Source organism: Phascolarctos cinereus, unplaced genomic scaffold (assembly GCF_003287225.1).
Source record: "Phascolarctos cinereus isolate Bilbo 61053 unplaced genomic scaffold, phaCin_HiC Scaffold_7;HRSCAF=346, whole genome shotgun sequence".
NCBI classification, from domain to species: domain Eukaryota; kingdom Metazoa; phylum Chordata; class Mammalia; order Diprotodontia; family Phascolarctidae; genus Phascolarctos; species Phascolarctos cinereus.
In genome coordinates, this window is record NW_027556180.1 from 1713824 (window position 1) to 1727027 (window position 13204).

Consider the following 13204-nt stretch of genomic DNA (forward strand, 5'->3'; position numbering starts at 1 on the left):
ATTCTCCCTTCCATGCCTAACCCAGACTCACCCAACAACTCTGCTGCCTCCTGCCTCTCCATCCATATCCTCTTCTGCTTCTGGCAGTCAATCAACAATCAGTGATTGAGCACCTACTGTGTGCCATGTGATGGGATAGGAGGAAAAGAGCCCCTGCGGGCTTTGTTTAAAAAAAAAAGACTTTTATTGCTTTATTCTTCCATCACCTGAAGTCCTTTTTGGATCCCTCACCCACCTTATCTTCCCCCTTCCATATATTTCACTTCTGTAAAGAAGAAAAGGAAGAAAAGAAAATAAATGAGCAAAACCAATCAGGGCATTGAAAAAATCTGACAATATGTGCAGTGTTCCACCTCTGGGGCCCCCACCCCTGCAGAGAAGGGGGGGGTGTCTTCTGGCTCTTCATGGAGTCCTGGGTGTTCTTTGTAATTCTGCAACATCCACATTCTTTAAAAAACTTTTTAAAGTAAGTTTTTATCGCTGTCTTTTTTATACATTATCACAATTTCCTAAGTATTCCTTCTCCTTGTCTTCCTCTCCTAGAGAGCCCTCCCATCCAACAAATGATATTTTTAAATGAGTGGAAAAAAAAAAAGAAGAGAACAGATCAGCATGACTGAGCCCAACGTTGAGTGAGTCTGCCCAGCCTGACAGTGGGCCAGCGTGGCTGGGCCGAGGGCTGGCCATCTGTGGAGCCGCTTTTGTGCTGGTTCTTTCCATTTCTGTGGTTTGGGGCATGGTGCCTAGCACACAGTAGGCAGTTAATAAATGTTGATTGTTCCCAGGCTTCTCTGTGTTTATCACAGCTGTTGGTTCTTAGAATGGGTCGTCTTTTCTTCCATTTGTGTTCCAGCACTGACTTTATTTCCGTTTCTTTGCTGTCACAAAAAGGATGCCATAAATACTTTGGCTGGGGGGAGGGGGGTGTGGAGACTCTCTTCCCCAAGGCCTCCTTGGGGCCTGAGCCCAGCAATGGTGTCTCTGAGTCACAGGCTCGAGAGGGGAGGAGACACTGGAGCCGTGGGTTCGGCTGCCCCCTGTTCGATGGGCACCCCCTTATTTACAGGTTCTTGCCCCTCTTGAAGTGTTGCTCCGAACAGGAGGCATCCAGGAGCACCCACGAGGCGGCCAGGTTGGAGGTTTAGAGTAGGCTGGGTCTGAAGGTTTTCTCTTATGGAATTGATTGTATCAGAATTTTTTTTTGATTTGCTCATCATGTCTTAGAGACATTTCTCTCAACTTGCTTCTAAACAGAGAGAGGCATCAGGGGATGTTGGATAAAATACTAAACTTGGAATCAGGAAGACCTAGGTTCGAATGCTGACATGACTGCTAAGCTGCCAGCTGACCGTGGCTTCACTTCTCCTACCTGGTCCTTGGGCAGTCCTGAGCTTGATATTCAAGTTTAGACAGGTCAGAGTTTGTGATGGTAGAGGGAGTTGTGACATCCATGAAATCATCGGGCTTCGCATCTAGGAAGCACTCGATAAATGCCTGTAATTCACCTCGTCTGAACCTTCTTGGTCCTGTTGAAGTCGGTTCACAGTCTCACTGCCTCGTCATCTTCCTCAGCTCCTGACTCTCATTCACCTTCCACACATCTGATCAGTTGTCACATCTTGTCTCTGTGTCCATGACGTATCTTGAATCCTTCTCATTCTCAATGCACACAGCCACTGCCCTAGTTCAGGCCCCTGCATCTCTTGCCTGGACTATTTTATTTCTCTTTGGCACTGACTCTCAAATCTACCTGTCCTGCCCCTGTCTCTCCGCTGACCATCCATCTCAAAGTGGGTGTCCAGTAGACATCTTCTACTCAGTATTGCCAAATCAGAACTCATCATTTTCCCCCTAAACCTTCCCACCCTCCTACTTTCCTTGTTGCTGTAGAGGTCAGTACCATCCTCCCATCTCTCAGGGTTCCTGGACTGCTCACTATCTCTCGATTCCACATTTACTTATCTGGGCTAGAACACTCACAAACCTCACAAAATGGTGGGAAAATTCAGAAGCTACTAAATGAAAAACGAGAGCTCCACAGGGTTTACCAGCAGGAGAGTTCATCCATCTCTAAGAAGGCAGCATTTAACTCCACCAAAAGTAGAGTGCAAGTGAAGCTTAGAGAGATGCAGGATTCTTGGCTCAGTAAGGAGGCAGATGAAATGCGATTTTATGCTGATAGTAACAATCCAGAGCACTTTTATAAAAGCCCTGCAGGCTGTTTATGGGCCAAAGACCTGGGCTGCATCTCAACTACTCAGTGCTGGTGGAGCCACATTGATTAGTGATGAGGACACAATCCTGGAGAGATGGGCTGAACACTTCCAACAGACCGTCGCCAATCAATGCTGAGGCCATTGACCCCTTACCTCAGGTTGAAGTCAGTCCCTCCCCAGCTGAACTTCCAACTGAAGAAGAGTGTTTAATGCCCTTAGGCTTCTCTCCTGTGGCAAAGCACCAGGTGCCTATTCTCTTCAAGCTGAGATTTACAAGGCGGGGAGCCCCCTGCTCATACAAAAGCTGACTGAAACCTTCTGGGTTATATGGCAAGAGGAGGCTATCCCCCGGAGGTCTCCATTGTCCACCTTTATAAAGGAAAAGGAAATAGGTTGTCCCATAGGAGTCCTAATAGGAAGAACAGTCATGGGGGTCAGGGTGTCTTTCTCTTAGTCATTGCCTTAAGTATTCTTGCCAGAATCCTCCTTAACAGGCTGGTCTTCACCTGAAGGATGGTCATCTACCCGAGAGCCAGTGTGGCTTTAGAAAGGGCCGAGGAATGGTCAATATGGTGTTTGCTGCCCGGCGACTCCAGAAGAAATGCCAGGAGCAGAACTGAGGTCTGTGCACGCTGTTTGTAGATCTGACCAAGGTCTCTGACACTGTCAGTCGTGAGGCTTGTGGAGGATCATGGCAAAATGGAGTTGCCTGGAGAAGTTCATCAGCATTGTACGTCAGTTTCATGACACCATAACGTGCCCAGGTTCTGGATAACAGACGATGCTCTCACACTTCCCCAGTCACCAGTGGAGTGAAGCAGGGCTGTGTGCTTGCTCCCGTAATTTTTAGCGTGTTGTTTTCAGCCGTGTTGTCAGAAGCCTTCAACAAGTACAAAAATAGTGTCAAAGTCAGCTACTGCACGGATGGTGAATTTTTTAACTTGAATGATGGACTGATTGTAATAGTCACCTCGTTGGCCCTCTTTCCACACGATTCCATCCTCTACCCAGCTGCCAAAGTGACTTTCCTTAAGTACAGATCTTTCCCACTCATTTGTTCTGGAAACTCTAGCGTCCTGCTGTTGCCACAGGATCAGATGGACACTCTTTTGTTTGTCCCATAAAGCCCTTTAGATGCCTCCTTGGCAGCCTTCTTCCTTGCATGGCACTCCCTCCTCACACACTGCACTCCAGGCAAAGTGGGCTTGCCTTTCTTATACAGCAATTGTGTTTTTGCGTCGGCTGTCTCTGAAATGTGGGTCTCGATGGCTTCTTCCTCATCCCTGTGTCTCAGATGCCCAGGTTTCTTTCAGAGCTTAGAGTAGCAGATTGTCAGGAGGGACCTGGATTCAGATCCCATTTGAACTGCCGTGGTGGTGACCGGGTGAAGAATGAGAAAGGGTCAGAGGTGAGAGATGTTGTGTCCAGCTGCCTGTTGGACATCTCCAAAATGGCCTTGGTGTTTCAAATGCACCATGTCTAAAATGGACACAAGGACCATGGCAGTCCTGTGCTCAAGAATTTTCAGTGGCTTCCCATATCTTTTAGGATAAAATAGAGACTCTTTGTCTTGACCTCTAAGCTCCTTTGCCATTGATATTTGGTCTACTTCTCCAAGTTAATTTCATTTTCTCTTTTTAAGAAATTGTAGTTTTCAATTCCAATTTCTTTCCCTCCTTCTAGCCCTTATCTACCCATTGAGAAGGCAAGAAATATGATACCCATTATACATGAGGAGTCAGGCAAAACATTTACAAATCAGCTATGTTCTGGGGAGGAAAAAACAAGAAAAGTAAAGAGAGAGAAAAAAATATGGTTTAATCTGCACTTAGAGTCTCTCACTTTTCTTTCCGAAGGTGGATAGCATTGTCATCATGAATCCTTTGGAATCGTCTTGGACCATTGGGTTACTGAGAATAGCTAAGCAATTCACAGTTGATCCTCATACAGTGTTGCTGTTACTGTGTACAGTGTTCTCCTAGTTCTGCTCACTTCACTTTGCATCAGCTCATATATGTCTTCCTGGGTTTTTCTGAAAACCATCCTGCTTATAACACAATAGTATTCCATTACAATCATATACCACAACTTGTTCAACCATTCCCCTGTTGATGGACATCTCCTCAATTTCCAAATCCATTTATGCCCTGCTATAAATATTTTTGGATAAATAGATCCTTTTCTTTTTTCTTTGACCACTTTGGGATACAGTTGTAGCAATGGTGTTGCTGGATCAAAGCATATGTACAGTTCGATAGCCCTTTAAGCATAGTTCCAAATTGTTCTCCAGAATGGTTGGACTACTTCAAAACTCCACCAATAATGCTCCTACTTTTCCACATCTTCTCCAGCATTTGTCATTTTCTTTTTCTGTAATGTGAGCTAATCTCATGGATGTGAGGTGGTAGGTACTTCAGAGTTATTTTAATTTGCATTTCTCTAATTATTAGTAATTTAGAGAATTTTTTTTAAATGACCATTGATAACTTTGATTTTCCTCATTTGAAAAGTGCCTGTTCATGTCCTTTGACCATTTATCAATTGGGGAATGAATCTTTTTTTTTTAAATGAATTTGTCTCAGTTCCCTGTGTATTTGAGAAATAAGTGCTTTATCAGAGAAATTTCCCCCCAGGTTCCTGCTTTCCTTTTAGTTATGGCTGCAATGGTTTTGTTTGTACAAAACCTTTTTAATTTCATGTAATCAAGACTGTCCATTTCAAAAACAAAAAAAAAAGATTGTCCATTTCACCTCTTGTGAACCTCTGTCTTTTGTTTGGTCGTGAACTCTTCCCATATCCATAGACCTGAGAGGTAGTTTTTCATATATTTCCATAATTTGCTTATAGTATCGACCTTTATGTCTGATCATGTACCCGTTTGCACCCTATCTTAGTATGTGGTGTGAATATTCATCAAAATCTAGCTTCTGCCAAACCGTTTGGTAGTTTTCCCTATGGTTGCTGTTGAACAGTGACTTCTTGCCCCAGTTGCTGGCATCTTTGGGCTCTTCAGACCCAAAGTTATGGTGCTCATTTGCTTCTGTATGCTGCGTGCCCAGTTCATCCATGGAGTGACCTCTCTGTTTCTTAGCCAGTATGAGATGCAGAGCAGCCCTTGGCGTTCTGTCTGCAGCCCTTCCCCGCCACCTGCGTCGGAGGCTGTCCTTCCCAGCCTTGGCTTCTTAGTGTCTTTCATCCGTCCCTGTCGCTTCTGCTGGAAATGCTTTGCTGGCTCGCCAGGGCCCTCCTTCAGCATCCGGGTCCATAGTTCTGAGGTCCAGCAGCAATCGCGTGCCCCGTGGGGTGAGCAGGGCCATTGTTTGTGTTTCCAGTGCTCACCACTGCCCCTTACCCAGAGGACTTACTGAATGAGGGGTTATCCTGCTGCATCTCCCTTTTCTAAACAGGGAGTTGGTGAGAGGCTGCCCCTTCCTGGGGAGAAATGGCCCTCAGTTCTGCTGTGGTCCCTGTGTCATGCTAACAGTCCAGCCTGTAGGCCTCATGCTCCCTGGCCCCTTCTCATCCCCTTCCTCCTCCTGGGCCTGCAGCACTCGTGCCTGTGGACCTGCTCATTTTGTCCTTCCCCAGGTGTTTGGCCAAGCTTGGGTAGTAGCAGGCCGGTGGCATTTCTGACTCAGGTGGCCGTGGATGGTCAGAGCAAAGTCACGGATGATGGAGAAAATGCTGGCGTGGGTTCGGTCGTTTTATGCAGAAGTTGGGCCAACCTTATTCCTTTGCCTCACAGAAAGTGCCTCAGTCAGCTTGGGGTGGGGGGGGAGATTGCCAAAGGCTCCCCTGCCTTGGAAACATATTTATCACTGGTCCATTAATCATTGGGCAGTTATTAAATGCTTATTGTATGCAAGGGTCTGTTTTCAACCCTGGGAATTCGAAGAAAAAGCAAAACCAGGACCTGCCTTTGAGGGACTTATGTTCTGATGGAGGTGACCTACACACGAGATAGAAACTGTGTCCGTGGAAGTTAATCTCAGAGAGGAATGCACTAGCAGCTCCACAGAAGGTGATATTTGAGTGGGGTCCTGAGGGAGGAGTTGAGGAGGAAGAGTGTCTGGGACTGGGGGCAGCAGTGACTGCGCCGGCCCAGGGAAGGGAGGGAGAGTCAAATGTGATGGACAGCCGGGGCCCACGCAGCTGGGTTGTCGAGTGTGCATATATTAGGTGTGGGGGAGAGGAATGCAGTGTAAGAAGCCCAGGACAGGAGGAAAGGGCCAGGTGGTAAAGATCTGGAAGTTCCAGAGAATTTTGTATGTGATCCTGGAGGCCACAGGGAGCCACTGGAGTGCTGTAGGGAGGTCATTGTGGCAGGCTGAGTGGAGCAGGGAGATGCCCCCCTCCTACCTACCCCAGAAGCAGCTGTCGCACCAGTACAAGAGCGGGCTGAGGAGAAGGGGGCGGTGCTTGTGTGAGTGAGGAGAGGTGAGGAGGAGGTAAAACCTGTGTTGTCTGGCAGCACATTGGCCGTGTGGAGTGGGGGGAGTCAGGAACAGGGTGGCACAGAGCTACTGGGAGGACGGCAGTGCCGGAAGACAGGAGGGTCGGGTGCATCAGGAGAGAGGCCAGGGCTGCATCTGTGGTTGTGGAGAGCTGAATGAGGCAGGGTGGGGACGGAGAAGCCCACTGGCTGGGCAGGCGTGTTGGCTGTTCCTAGCTTGTGCCCTGGACAGAGGTCTGGCTGGGAGGGGGCAAGCAACGCTGCCCCCGGCCTCTTGTCACCTCTCCCTGAAAGCCTAGGGGTGTAAGTTGTCTGAAGAGAGGGGTTTGTTTCTCTTGAGACTGTGGAGATGTATGGAAAGAGTGAAGCTTATTTCTTTGGCCTCCAGGGGCCCAGCTTGGAGTCAGGAAAACTCGAGTTTGAATCCTGTCTCAGACACACTTACTGGCTGTGTGACCCAGGACAAGTCACTTCACCTGTGACCACCTCAGTTTCTTCGTATGTAAAATGGGGGAAAGAGGGAAGGGAATAAGCATTTATTAAGCACTTGAGCATCCCACCAAGCCTGAGAGGCAGGTGCTCTCATTACTGACCCAAAGTGCCCCTCGTCTGGAAGAGCTGAGTGTTCAGCAAGCATTCTGCATGGGGGGAAGGGGGATGTGACGTGCCCAGGCACCCCACCTACAAGTGTGTGAGGCCGGATTAGAACTGGTATCTTCCTGCGCTCTGTGCATGGAGGGGCCAGGGCGTGGCTTCCAGCCCCATTGTCCGCAGGCTGCTCCAGAGGGCTTTGGGCCTGGTTGGTTTTATGAGCTCCTTCTTCTTACGCAGACGCTAACCCCGAGGTGACAATGGCCTTACTTCGCTGGGTCTACACCGATGACTTGGAGCTCAAGGAAGATGATATCTTCTTGACAGAGCTGATGAGGCTGGCGAACCGTTTCCAGCTGCAGCTGCTGCGAGAAAGGTGAGTCACAGAGGCCCTGGGAACAGCCCTATCCCCTAAGAGGGAGTCCCTGAGGCGCAGTGAAGGGCTCCCCCAGGCCTAGCTGAGGGGGCCCCTGAGGCCCAGAGAAGGGCCCTCAAAGTCCATTGAGGGGCCCTCCCAGGCCCAGTGAGGGGGCCCCCAAAGCCCATCGAGGGGGCCCTGAGGCCCAGAGAAGGGGCCCCAAAGCCCAGTGAGGGGGCCCCCGAGGCCCAGAGAAGGGCCGTCAAAGTCCATTGAGGGGCCCCCCCAGGCTCAATGAGGGAGCCCCTAGGCCCAGTTACTCAAGACGGACTGAGGTCAGGGAAGCCCTACTCCAGGTGCAATAGGTCATGGTCTTTTAAAAATTCTAGAGCCATTACCACTTTTTAAAGACACTTCTCCTTTTTCTGACGGACTTGATATGGACACACAAACAGAACACATGAATGTTTCAGGATACAAAGAACAAGACAAAACACTGTGTGTGAGATGGTGGATTTCTATTCTTTAACTCATTTTTCCCTGACCAGTAGATGTTAAATGTAGTTGGGTTGTGACCAGATGAGCCCTGCTCGTCCCCGTCCTCTCCAGCAGGTGCCTCCACCTGCTCTCTTCTGCACTGTCACCGTTTTTCTTTTCTTCTTGTTGGCTGAAAACAAAAGGAGGTCGGGAAGAGGGGAAGGAACCATGAGAATGGCCAAGGGGCACCAGAGAAGCGGTGTCCAGTGGGAGACCGGGGCCTCCTGGAGTGGGCTTGACAAGTCCCTCTTGGGGCAGCCAGGTGGCGCCGTGGATAGAGCACCGGCCCTGAAGTCAGGAGGACCCCGGTTCAAATCCGTCCTCAGACCAGACACTTGACATTTACTAGCTGTGTGACCCTGGGCAAGTCACTTAACCCCAATTGCCTAAAAAAAGGAAAAGTCACTCTTTTATTCTAGAAGCAATAGAGGGTCACTGCGGGCAGTGGAGTAGAGGAGTGACCTGGTCAGGTCTGCCCCTCGTGGAACCTACTGGGACTTGGCTAGATTGGCGGCAAGGAGACCTGTTAGCTGCTGATGTCGATGTCATGGTGGCTCAGGCGCCCGGCACCTGAAGCTTGGTGGTGGGAGCCGCAGGGGCGAGAGCATGAGGCTCAGCACCTGGACGAGCCTGGGACGCTGGAAGGATTCCCTGAATAGAGGCAGAGAAGAGGGGAAGCCTTGGGAAGGATGTGCTGAGTCCAAGGTGTTTCTGGGATGCTGACTCCAGACTAGCAGGAAGACCTTCTGGGCTAGCCGCAGGCAGGGTGGTGCTGGGCCAGGGGCTGGGCTGGGCCCTCTGTCACTGCAGGGGCTCACGCAGAGGCTGGGAGGCCCCTCATGTGGATGGCGGGGGGAAGGCCTCCGCTGGGTGCCGCCCAGAGCCCTCTAGCTTCCATGATTCTCTGTAGCCTTGAGTGGGAAAGAAACGGAGTCATTTGGCCCTGTGACAGAAGCAGAGTAACTTGTTCGTGTAAGGAAGACGTGACACTGACCATATGACATTTGGGGACCTAGGAGGCTTTGGGCTTGGTTGGTGGAGCTTTGGCTCCTGTTTTGGCATGCATGTTGTTATTTGGCTTAATTTTTTAAAATATATATATATATATATTTTTTAAATTGAGAATCATTTGTTTTTCCTTACTCCCACCTCAATTCCCCTCCCCCTCAAAACTGGAGGGAGGGGGAAGCCTTGTTGTCCATAAGCACAGTGCAGTCCTCTGTGGACCATGGTCAGAAACATGCCGGGTCCTTTGCTTCGCAGTCAGGAATCATTCTTCATCATCAGTCCTCTGTAACGGCAGCTAGTCACTGATGTGGCCAGAACGCAGAGTCCTTGTTACTACAGTGCACCTGTTTTATGCCAGACACTTTACAGATATCGCTGGGTTGTAAGATGATCCTCCCAGCGGTCCTGGGAGATAGGATTTTCCATTTTACAGGTGAAGAAACTGAGGCAGTCAGAGGTGAAGTGACTTGAGGTAGTGTCTGAGGCTGGATTTGAACTCAGGTCTTCCTGATCCCAGGCCTAGCACTCTAAACACTGCATTACTTAGCTGCCCCATTATGCTTTCTAATTCTCTGAAATAATTTTCTGGTATGTAGTTTTGGCATTGACCTTAGGTAAATTAATTTAGGTAGTATCGTCATTTTTATTATATTGGGTGGTCCTTTCCTATGAGCAATTCATATTCACCAGTTATTTTGGTCCTTGTTTAGTTGTGTTAAAGAGTGTTTTTATAGGCAGAACCCAAATGGCAGAGTAGAGAAAGCTGAGTTCTCCTAACATTCTCTTCCAAACAACTTTAAAATAAATCCTCAAATCAGATTCTGGAGTGTCAGAGCCAACAAAAGGTCAGAGTGAGACATTTTTTCCAGCACAAGACAATATAGGAAGTAGGAAAGAGAGACGTATGACGCAGGAAAGGATGCTGGCCCAGAGCCCACATGGGTGGAACACCAGTGGTAGGAATAGGTGGTGGAGATGGAAGCAGCAGCAGCTTCAGGAATTCGCAAGCCAGAGACAGTAAGGGGACCTGGCAGCTGGTCAGAAAGAGATTCCAGGTGCCACTGTGCTAGCACTGGATGAAGGCCCAGATGCCGTTTGACAGCTCCATTGCTTGTACCCACTTCAGGGTCAGAGTTGAGGGGCAGGAGGAGCGCTTTCAGTCAAGAGTGAGGGGCAGTACCGTTTCAAGAGACCAGGGACCCTGAGGAATAGTATTGTTCCTGGTCCCAAGGGAAGAGGGGCCCTGAGGCATTGATTATAATTCCAAGGGGTCAGGACCAGAGCACGGACCAGGAGAGCAGTGATCACACCTCTCCCGGGCTCACACCACCTTGCAAACACTGAAAACTTGCAGATCTCCAGAGCTAGCTCTGAAAACAGCAGTGCCTAAAAGCCTGAAGTCTGGGACAGTTCCTGCTGCCCGCTGCCACGCTGGAAGAGGACCCAACTTTGACATAAAGGTGAAGTCATGAAATGGCTAGAAAATGATCAAACGGCTACAGCAAACCGCCCTGACCATAAAAAACAACTGCGGTGCCCAGGAAGACCAAGACAGACTCAGAAGACAGTGATGAAACAGCTTGAAGCAAAGCCTAAAAAATGTGACTTCTGAGTAAGTCCAATAAGAATTCTTGGATGAGATAGAAAATTATTTTCAAAACCGAATTAAAAATAGTAGAGGTAAAATTGGGGAAAGAAATGAGAGCAGTACCAGAGAATTACGAAAAGACAACGAGCTGTCTCTTGGTAAAGGCGCAGAAAGCGCTCAAAGAAATAACTCTTTAAAAATTAGAATTGTCCAAATGAAAGAAGAAGCATAAAAGCTCACTCAAGAAAAGAATTCCTGAAAAGGAAAGAGACTTCTGCTTCCAGCAGCCAAGATGGCAGGGTGAAAAGGTAGTCGCTCTCACTCTCCCCTATCAACCTCTGAAAAACCAGAAAATATCACCCCAGAAAAAACCCTGGAACAACTGAACTAGAAGAAAGATGGGGAGCAGCAGTGCAGCAGCCCAGCAAATGGGTCACCAAGTGCCTCAGCAAAAATAAGGGAAGCAGCACTACAAAGGGCCCCAGGTGGATAAGCACCCTGCAGCATTGATCTGAAAGGAGCTGAAGAAAGCAACAGAGTATTCCTAAAGTCCCAGCCTTGCTGATTCCAACCCAACACAGAACCCTATAGCCTCCGGCTGTCAACCAGGAAGAGATCCTGAAGCCCAGGTGGTAGAGCAGGCAAACACCAACACCTGGACCTCTGAGTGCCTCAGTGAGGGCGGGAAACCAGAGGAAACCATCTCAGAAAACCACCAGGTGCCTAGGCACTCTACCGCAAAGAAATCTCCCAGTGCATTAACAGAAATGAGGGAGGTAGCATTGCAAGGGGTCTTAGTCAGATAAACAACCTGCAGTACCCATCTAAAAGGAGCTGAAGAAAGCTAAAGGAAAGGAAAAGCAGGCAACCTAGAATTGCCTGAAAGTTCCAGCCTTGCTGATTCCAGCCCAAGAAAAGAATTCCTTAAAAATTAGAATTGACCAGATGAAAAAAGAAGCACAAACCTCACTCAAGAAAACAATTCCTTAAAAATTAGAATTGGCCAAATAGAAAAGGAGGTACAAAAGCTCACTCAAGAAGAGAATTCCTTAAAAATTAGAATTGGGCAAGTGGAAGCTGGTGACTGCATGAGACATCAAGAAACAATAAAACAAAGCCAAAAGAATGAAAAAAATAGAAGGAAATGTGAAATATCGTGTTGGAAAAACAACTGACCTGGAAAACAGATCAAGGAGAGATAATTTAGGAATTGCTGGACTGCCTGAAAGCAATGATCAAAGAAAAAACCTAGACATATTTCAAGAAATCATCAAAGAAAACTGCTCTGATAGCCTAGAACCAGAAGGTAAAATAGAAATTGAAAGAATCCACCAATCACCACTGAAAGAGGTCTCAAAGTGAAAACTCCCAGGAATGTTATAACCAAATTCCAGAGCTCCCAGGTAGAAGAGAAAATACTTCAAGCAGCCAGAAAGCAATCATTCAAATACCATGGAGCCACAGTAAAAATCACACAAGATCTAGTAGCTACCACATTGAAGGAGCAGAAAGCTTGGAATAGGATATAACAGAAGGCAGAAGAATTGGGATTACAACAAAGAATAACGTACCCAGCAAAACTGAGTAAAATCCTGCAAGGGCAAAAAAGGGATATATGACAAAATAGAGGACTTTCAAGCTTCCTGATGAAAAGACCAGAGCTGAATAGAAGATTTGACTTTCAAATATAAGACTTAAACATTAAAAGGTAAGCGTGAGAAAGAAATCATGAGGGACTCAAAAAGGTAAAGCTGTTTACCTTTCCATATGGGAAGATAATATGTGTATCTTCTAATGACTTTATCATTATTAGAACAGTTTAAAGGATTCTGCATAAAAAGAGGATGTGGGAGAGAGTCAATTATTTTGGGATGATGTAAAAAAAATGGCTAGGTGAGAAAGAGGGATGCCTTGGAGAAGGGGGAAGGGAGAGAAAAAATGGGAGAAATTATCTTAAACAACAGAGACATGCAAGGAAGAGCTTGTACAGTGGAGGGGGAAATGGTGGCAGGGCGGCAATGCTTGAGTATAGAAACTCGATGATATAAATCTGTCTCACCCAACAGAGAAGGAGGAGGGAAAGGGGATTAGAGAAGGATGGAGGGAGGGAAGATAAAAGAAGATAATGGTCAGACCAAAACAAACTTTAGAGGAGGGACAAGATAAAAAGTGAGACAGAAGGATAAAGAAAAGAAAATAGGATGGAGGAAAATGCACAATTAGTAATCATAACTGTGGATGTGAAAGAGAGAAACTCGCCCATAATGCAGAAGCAGATAGCAGAATGGATAAGAAACCAGAATCCAACAATATGTTGTGTACAGGAGATGTACTTGAAACAAAAAGACACATGCAGAGTTAAAAGAATGGGCTGGAGCAGAATCTAGTATGCCTCAGCTGAAGTGAAAAAAGGCAGGGGTAGCAATCATGATCCCAGACAAAGCAAAAGCAAA

General features: G+C 47.5%; 1 protein-coding gene across 3 annotated transcripts in view; it reads left to right on the forward strand.

The window, feature by feature from the left end:
• The window catches only part of ANKFY1 (ankyrin repeat and FYVE domain containing 1), a 71819-nt gene that overhangs the window by 20560 nt on the left and 38055 nt on the right, over positions 1–13204 (forward strand). For 2 of the 3 annotated variants that reach the window (XM_020964663.2, XM_078147279.1), the window contains exon 4: positions 7501–7636. In XM_020964663.2, coding sequence (XP_020820322.1) covers positions 7501–7636 — 136 coding nt within the window. Of the gene's footprint in view, positions 1–7074; positions 7168–7500; positions 7637–13204 lie in introns of those variants that run through there. The other variant, XM_078147280.1, reaches the window with a different exon arrangement.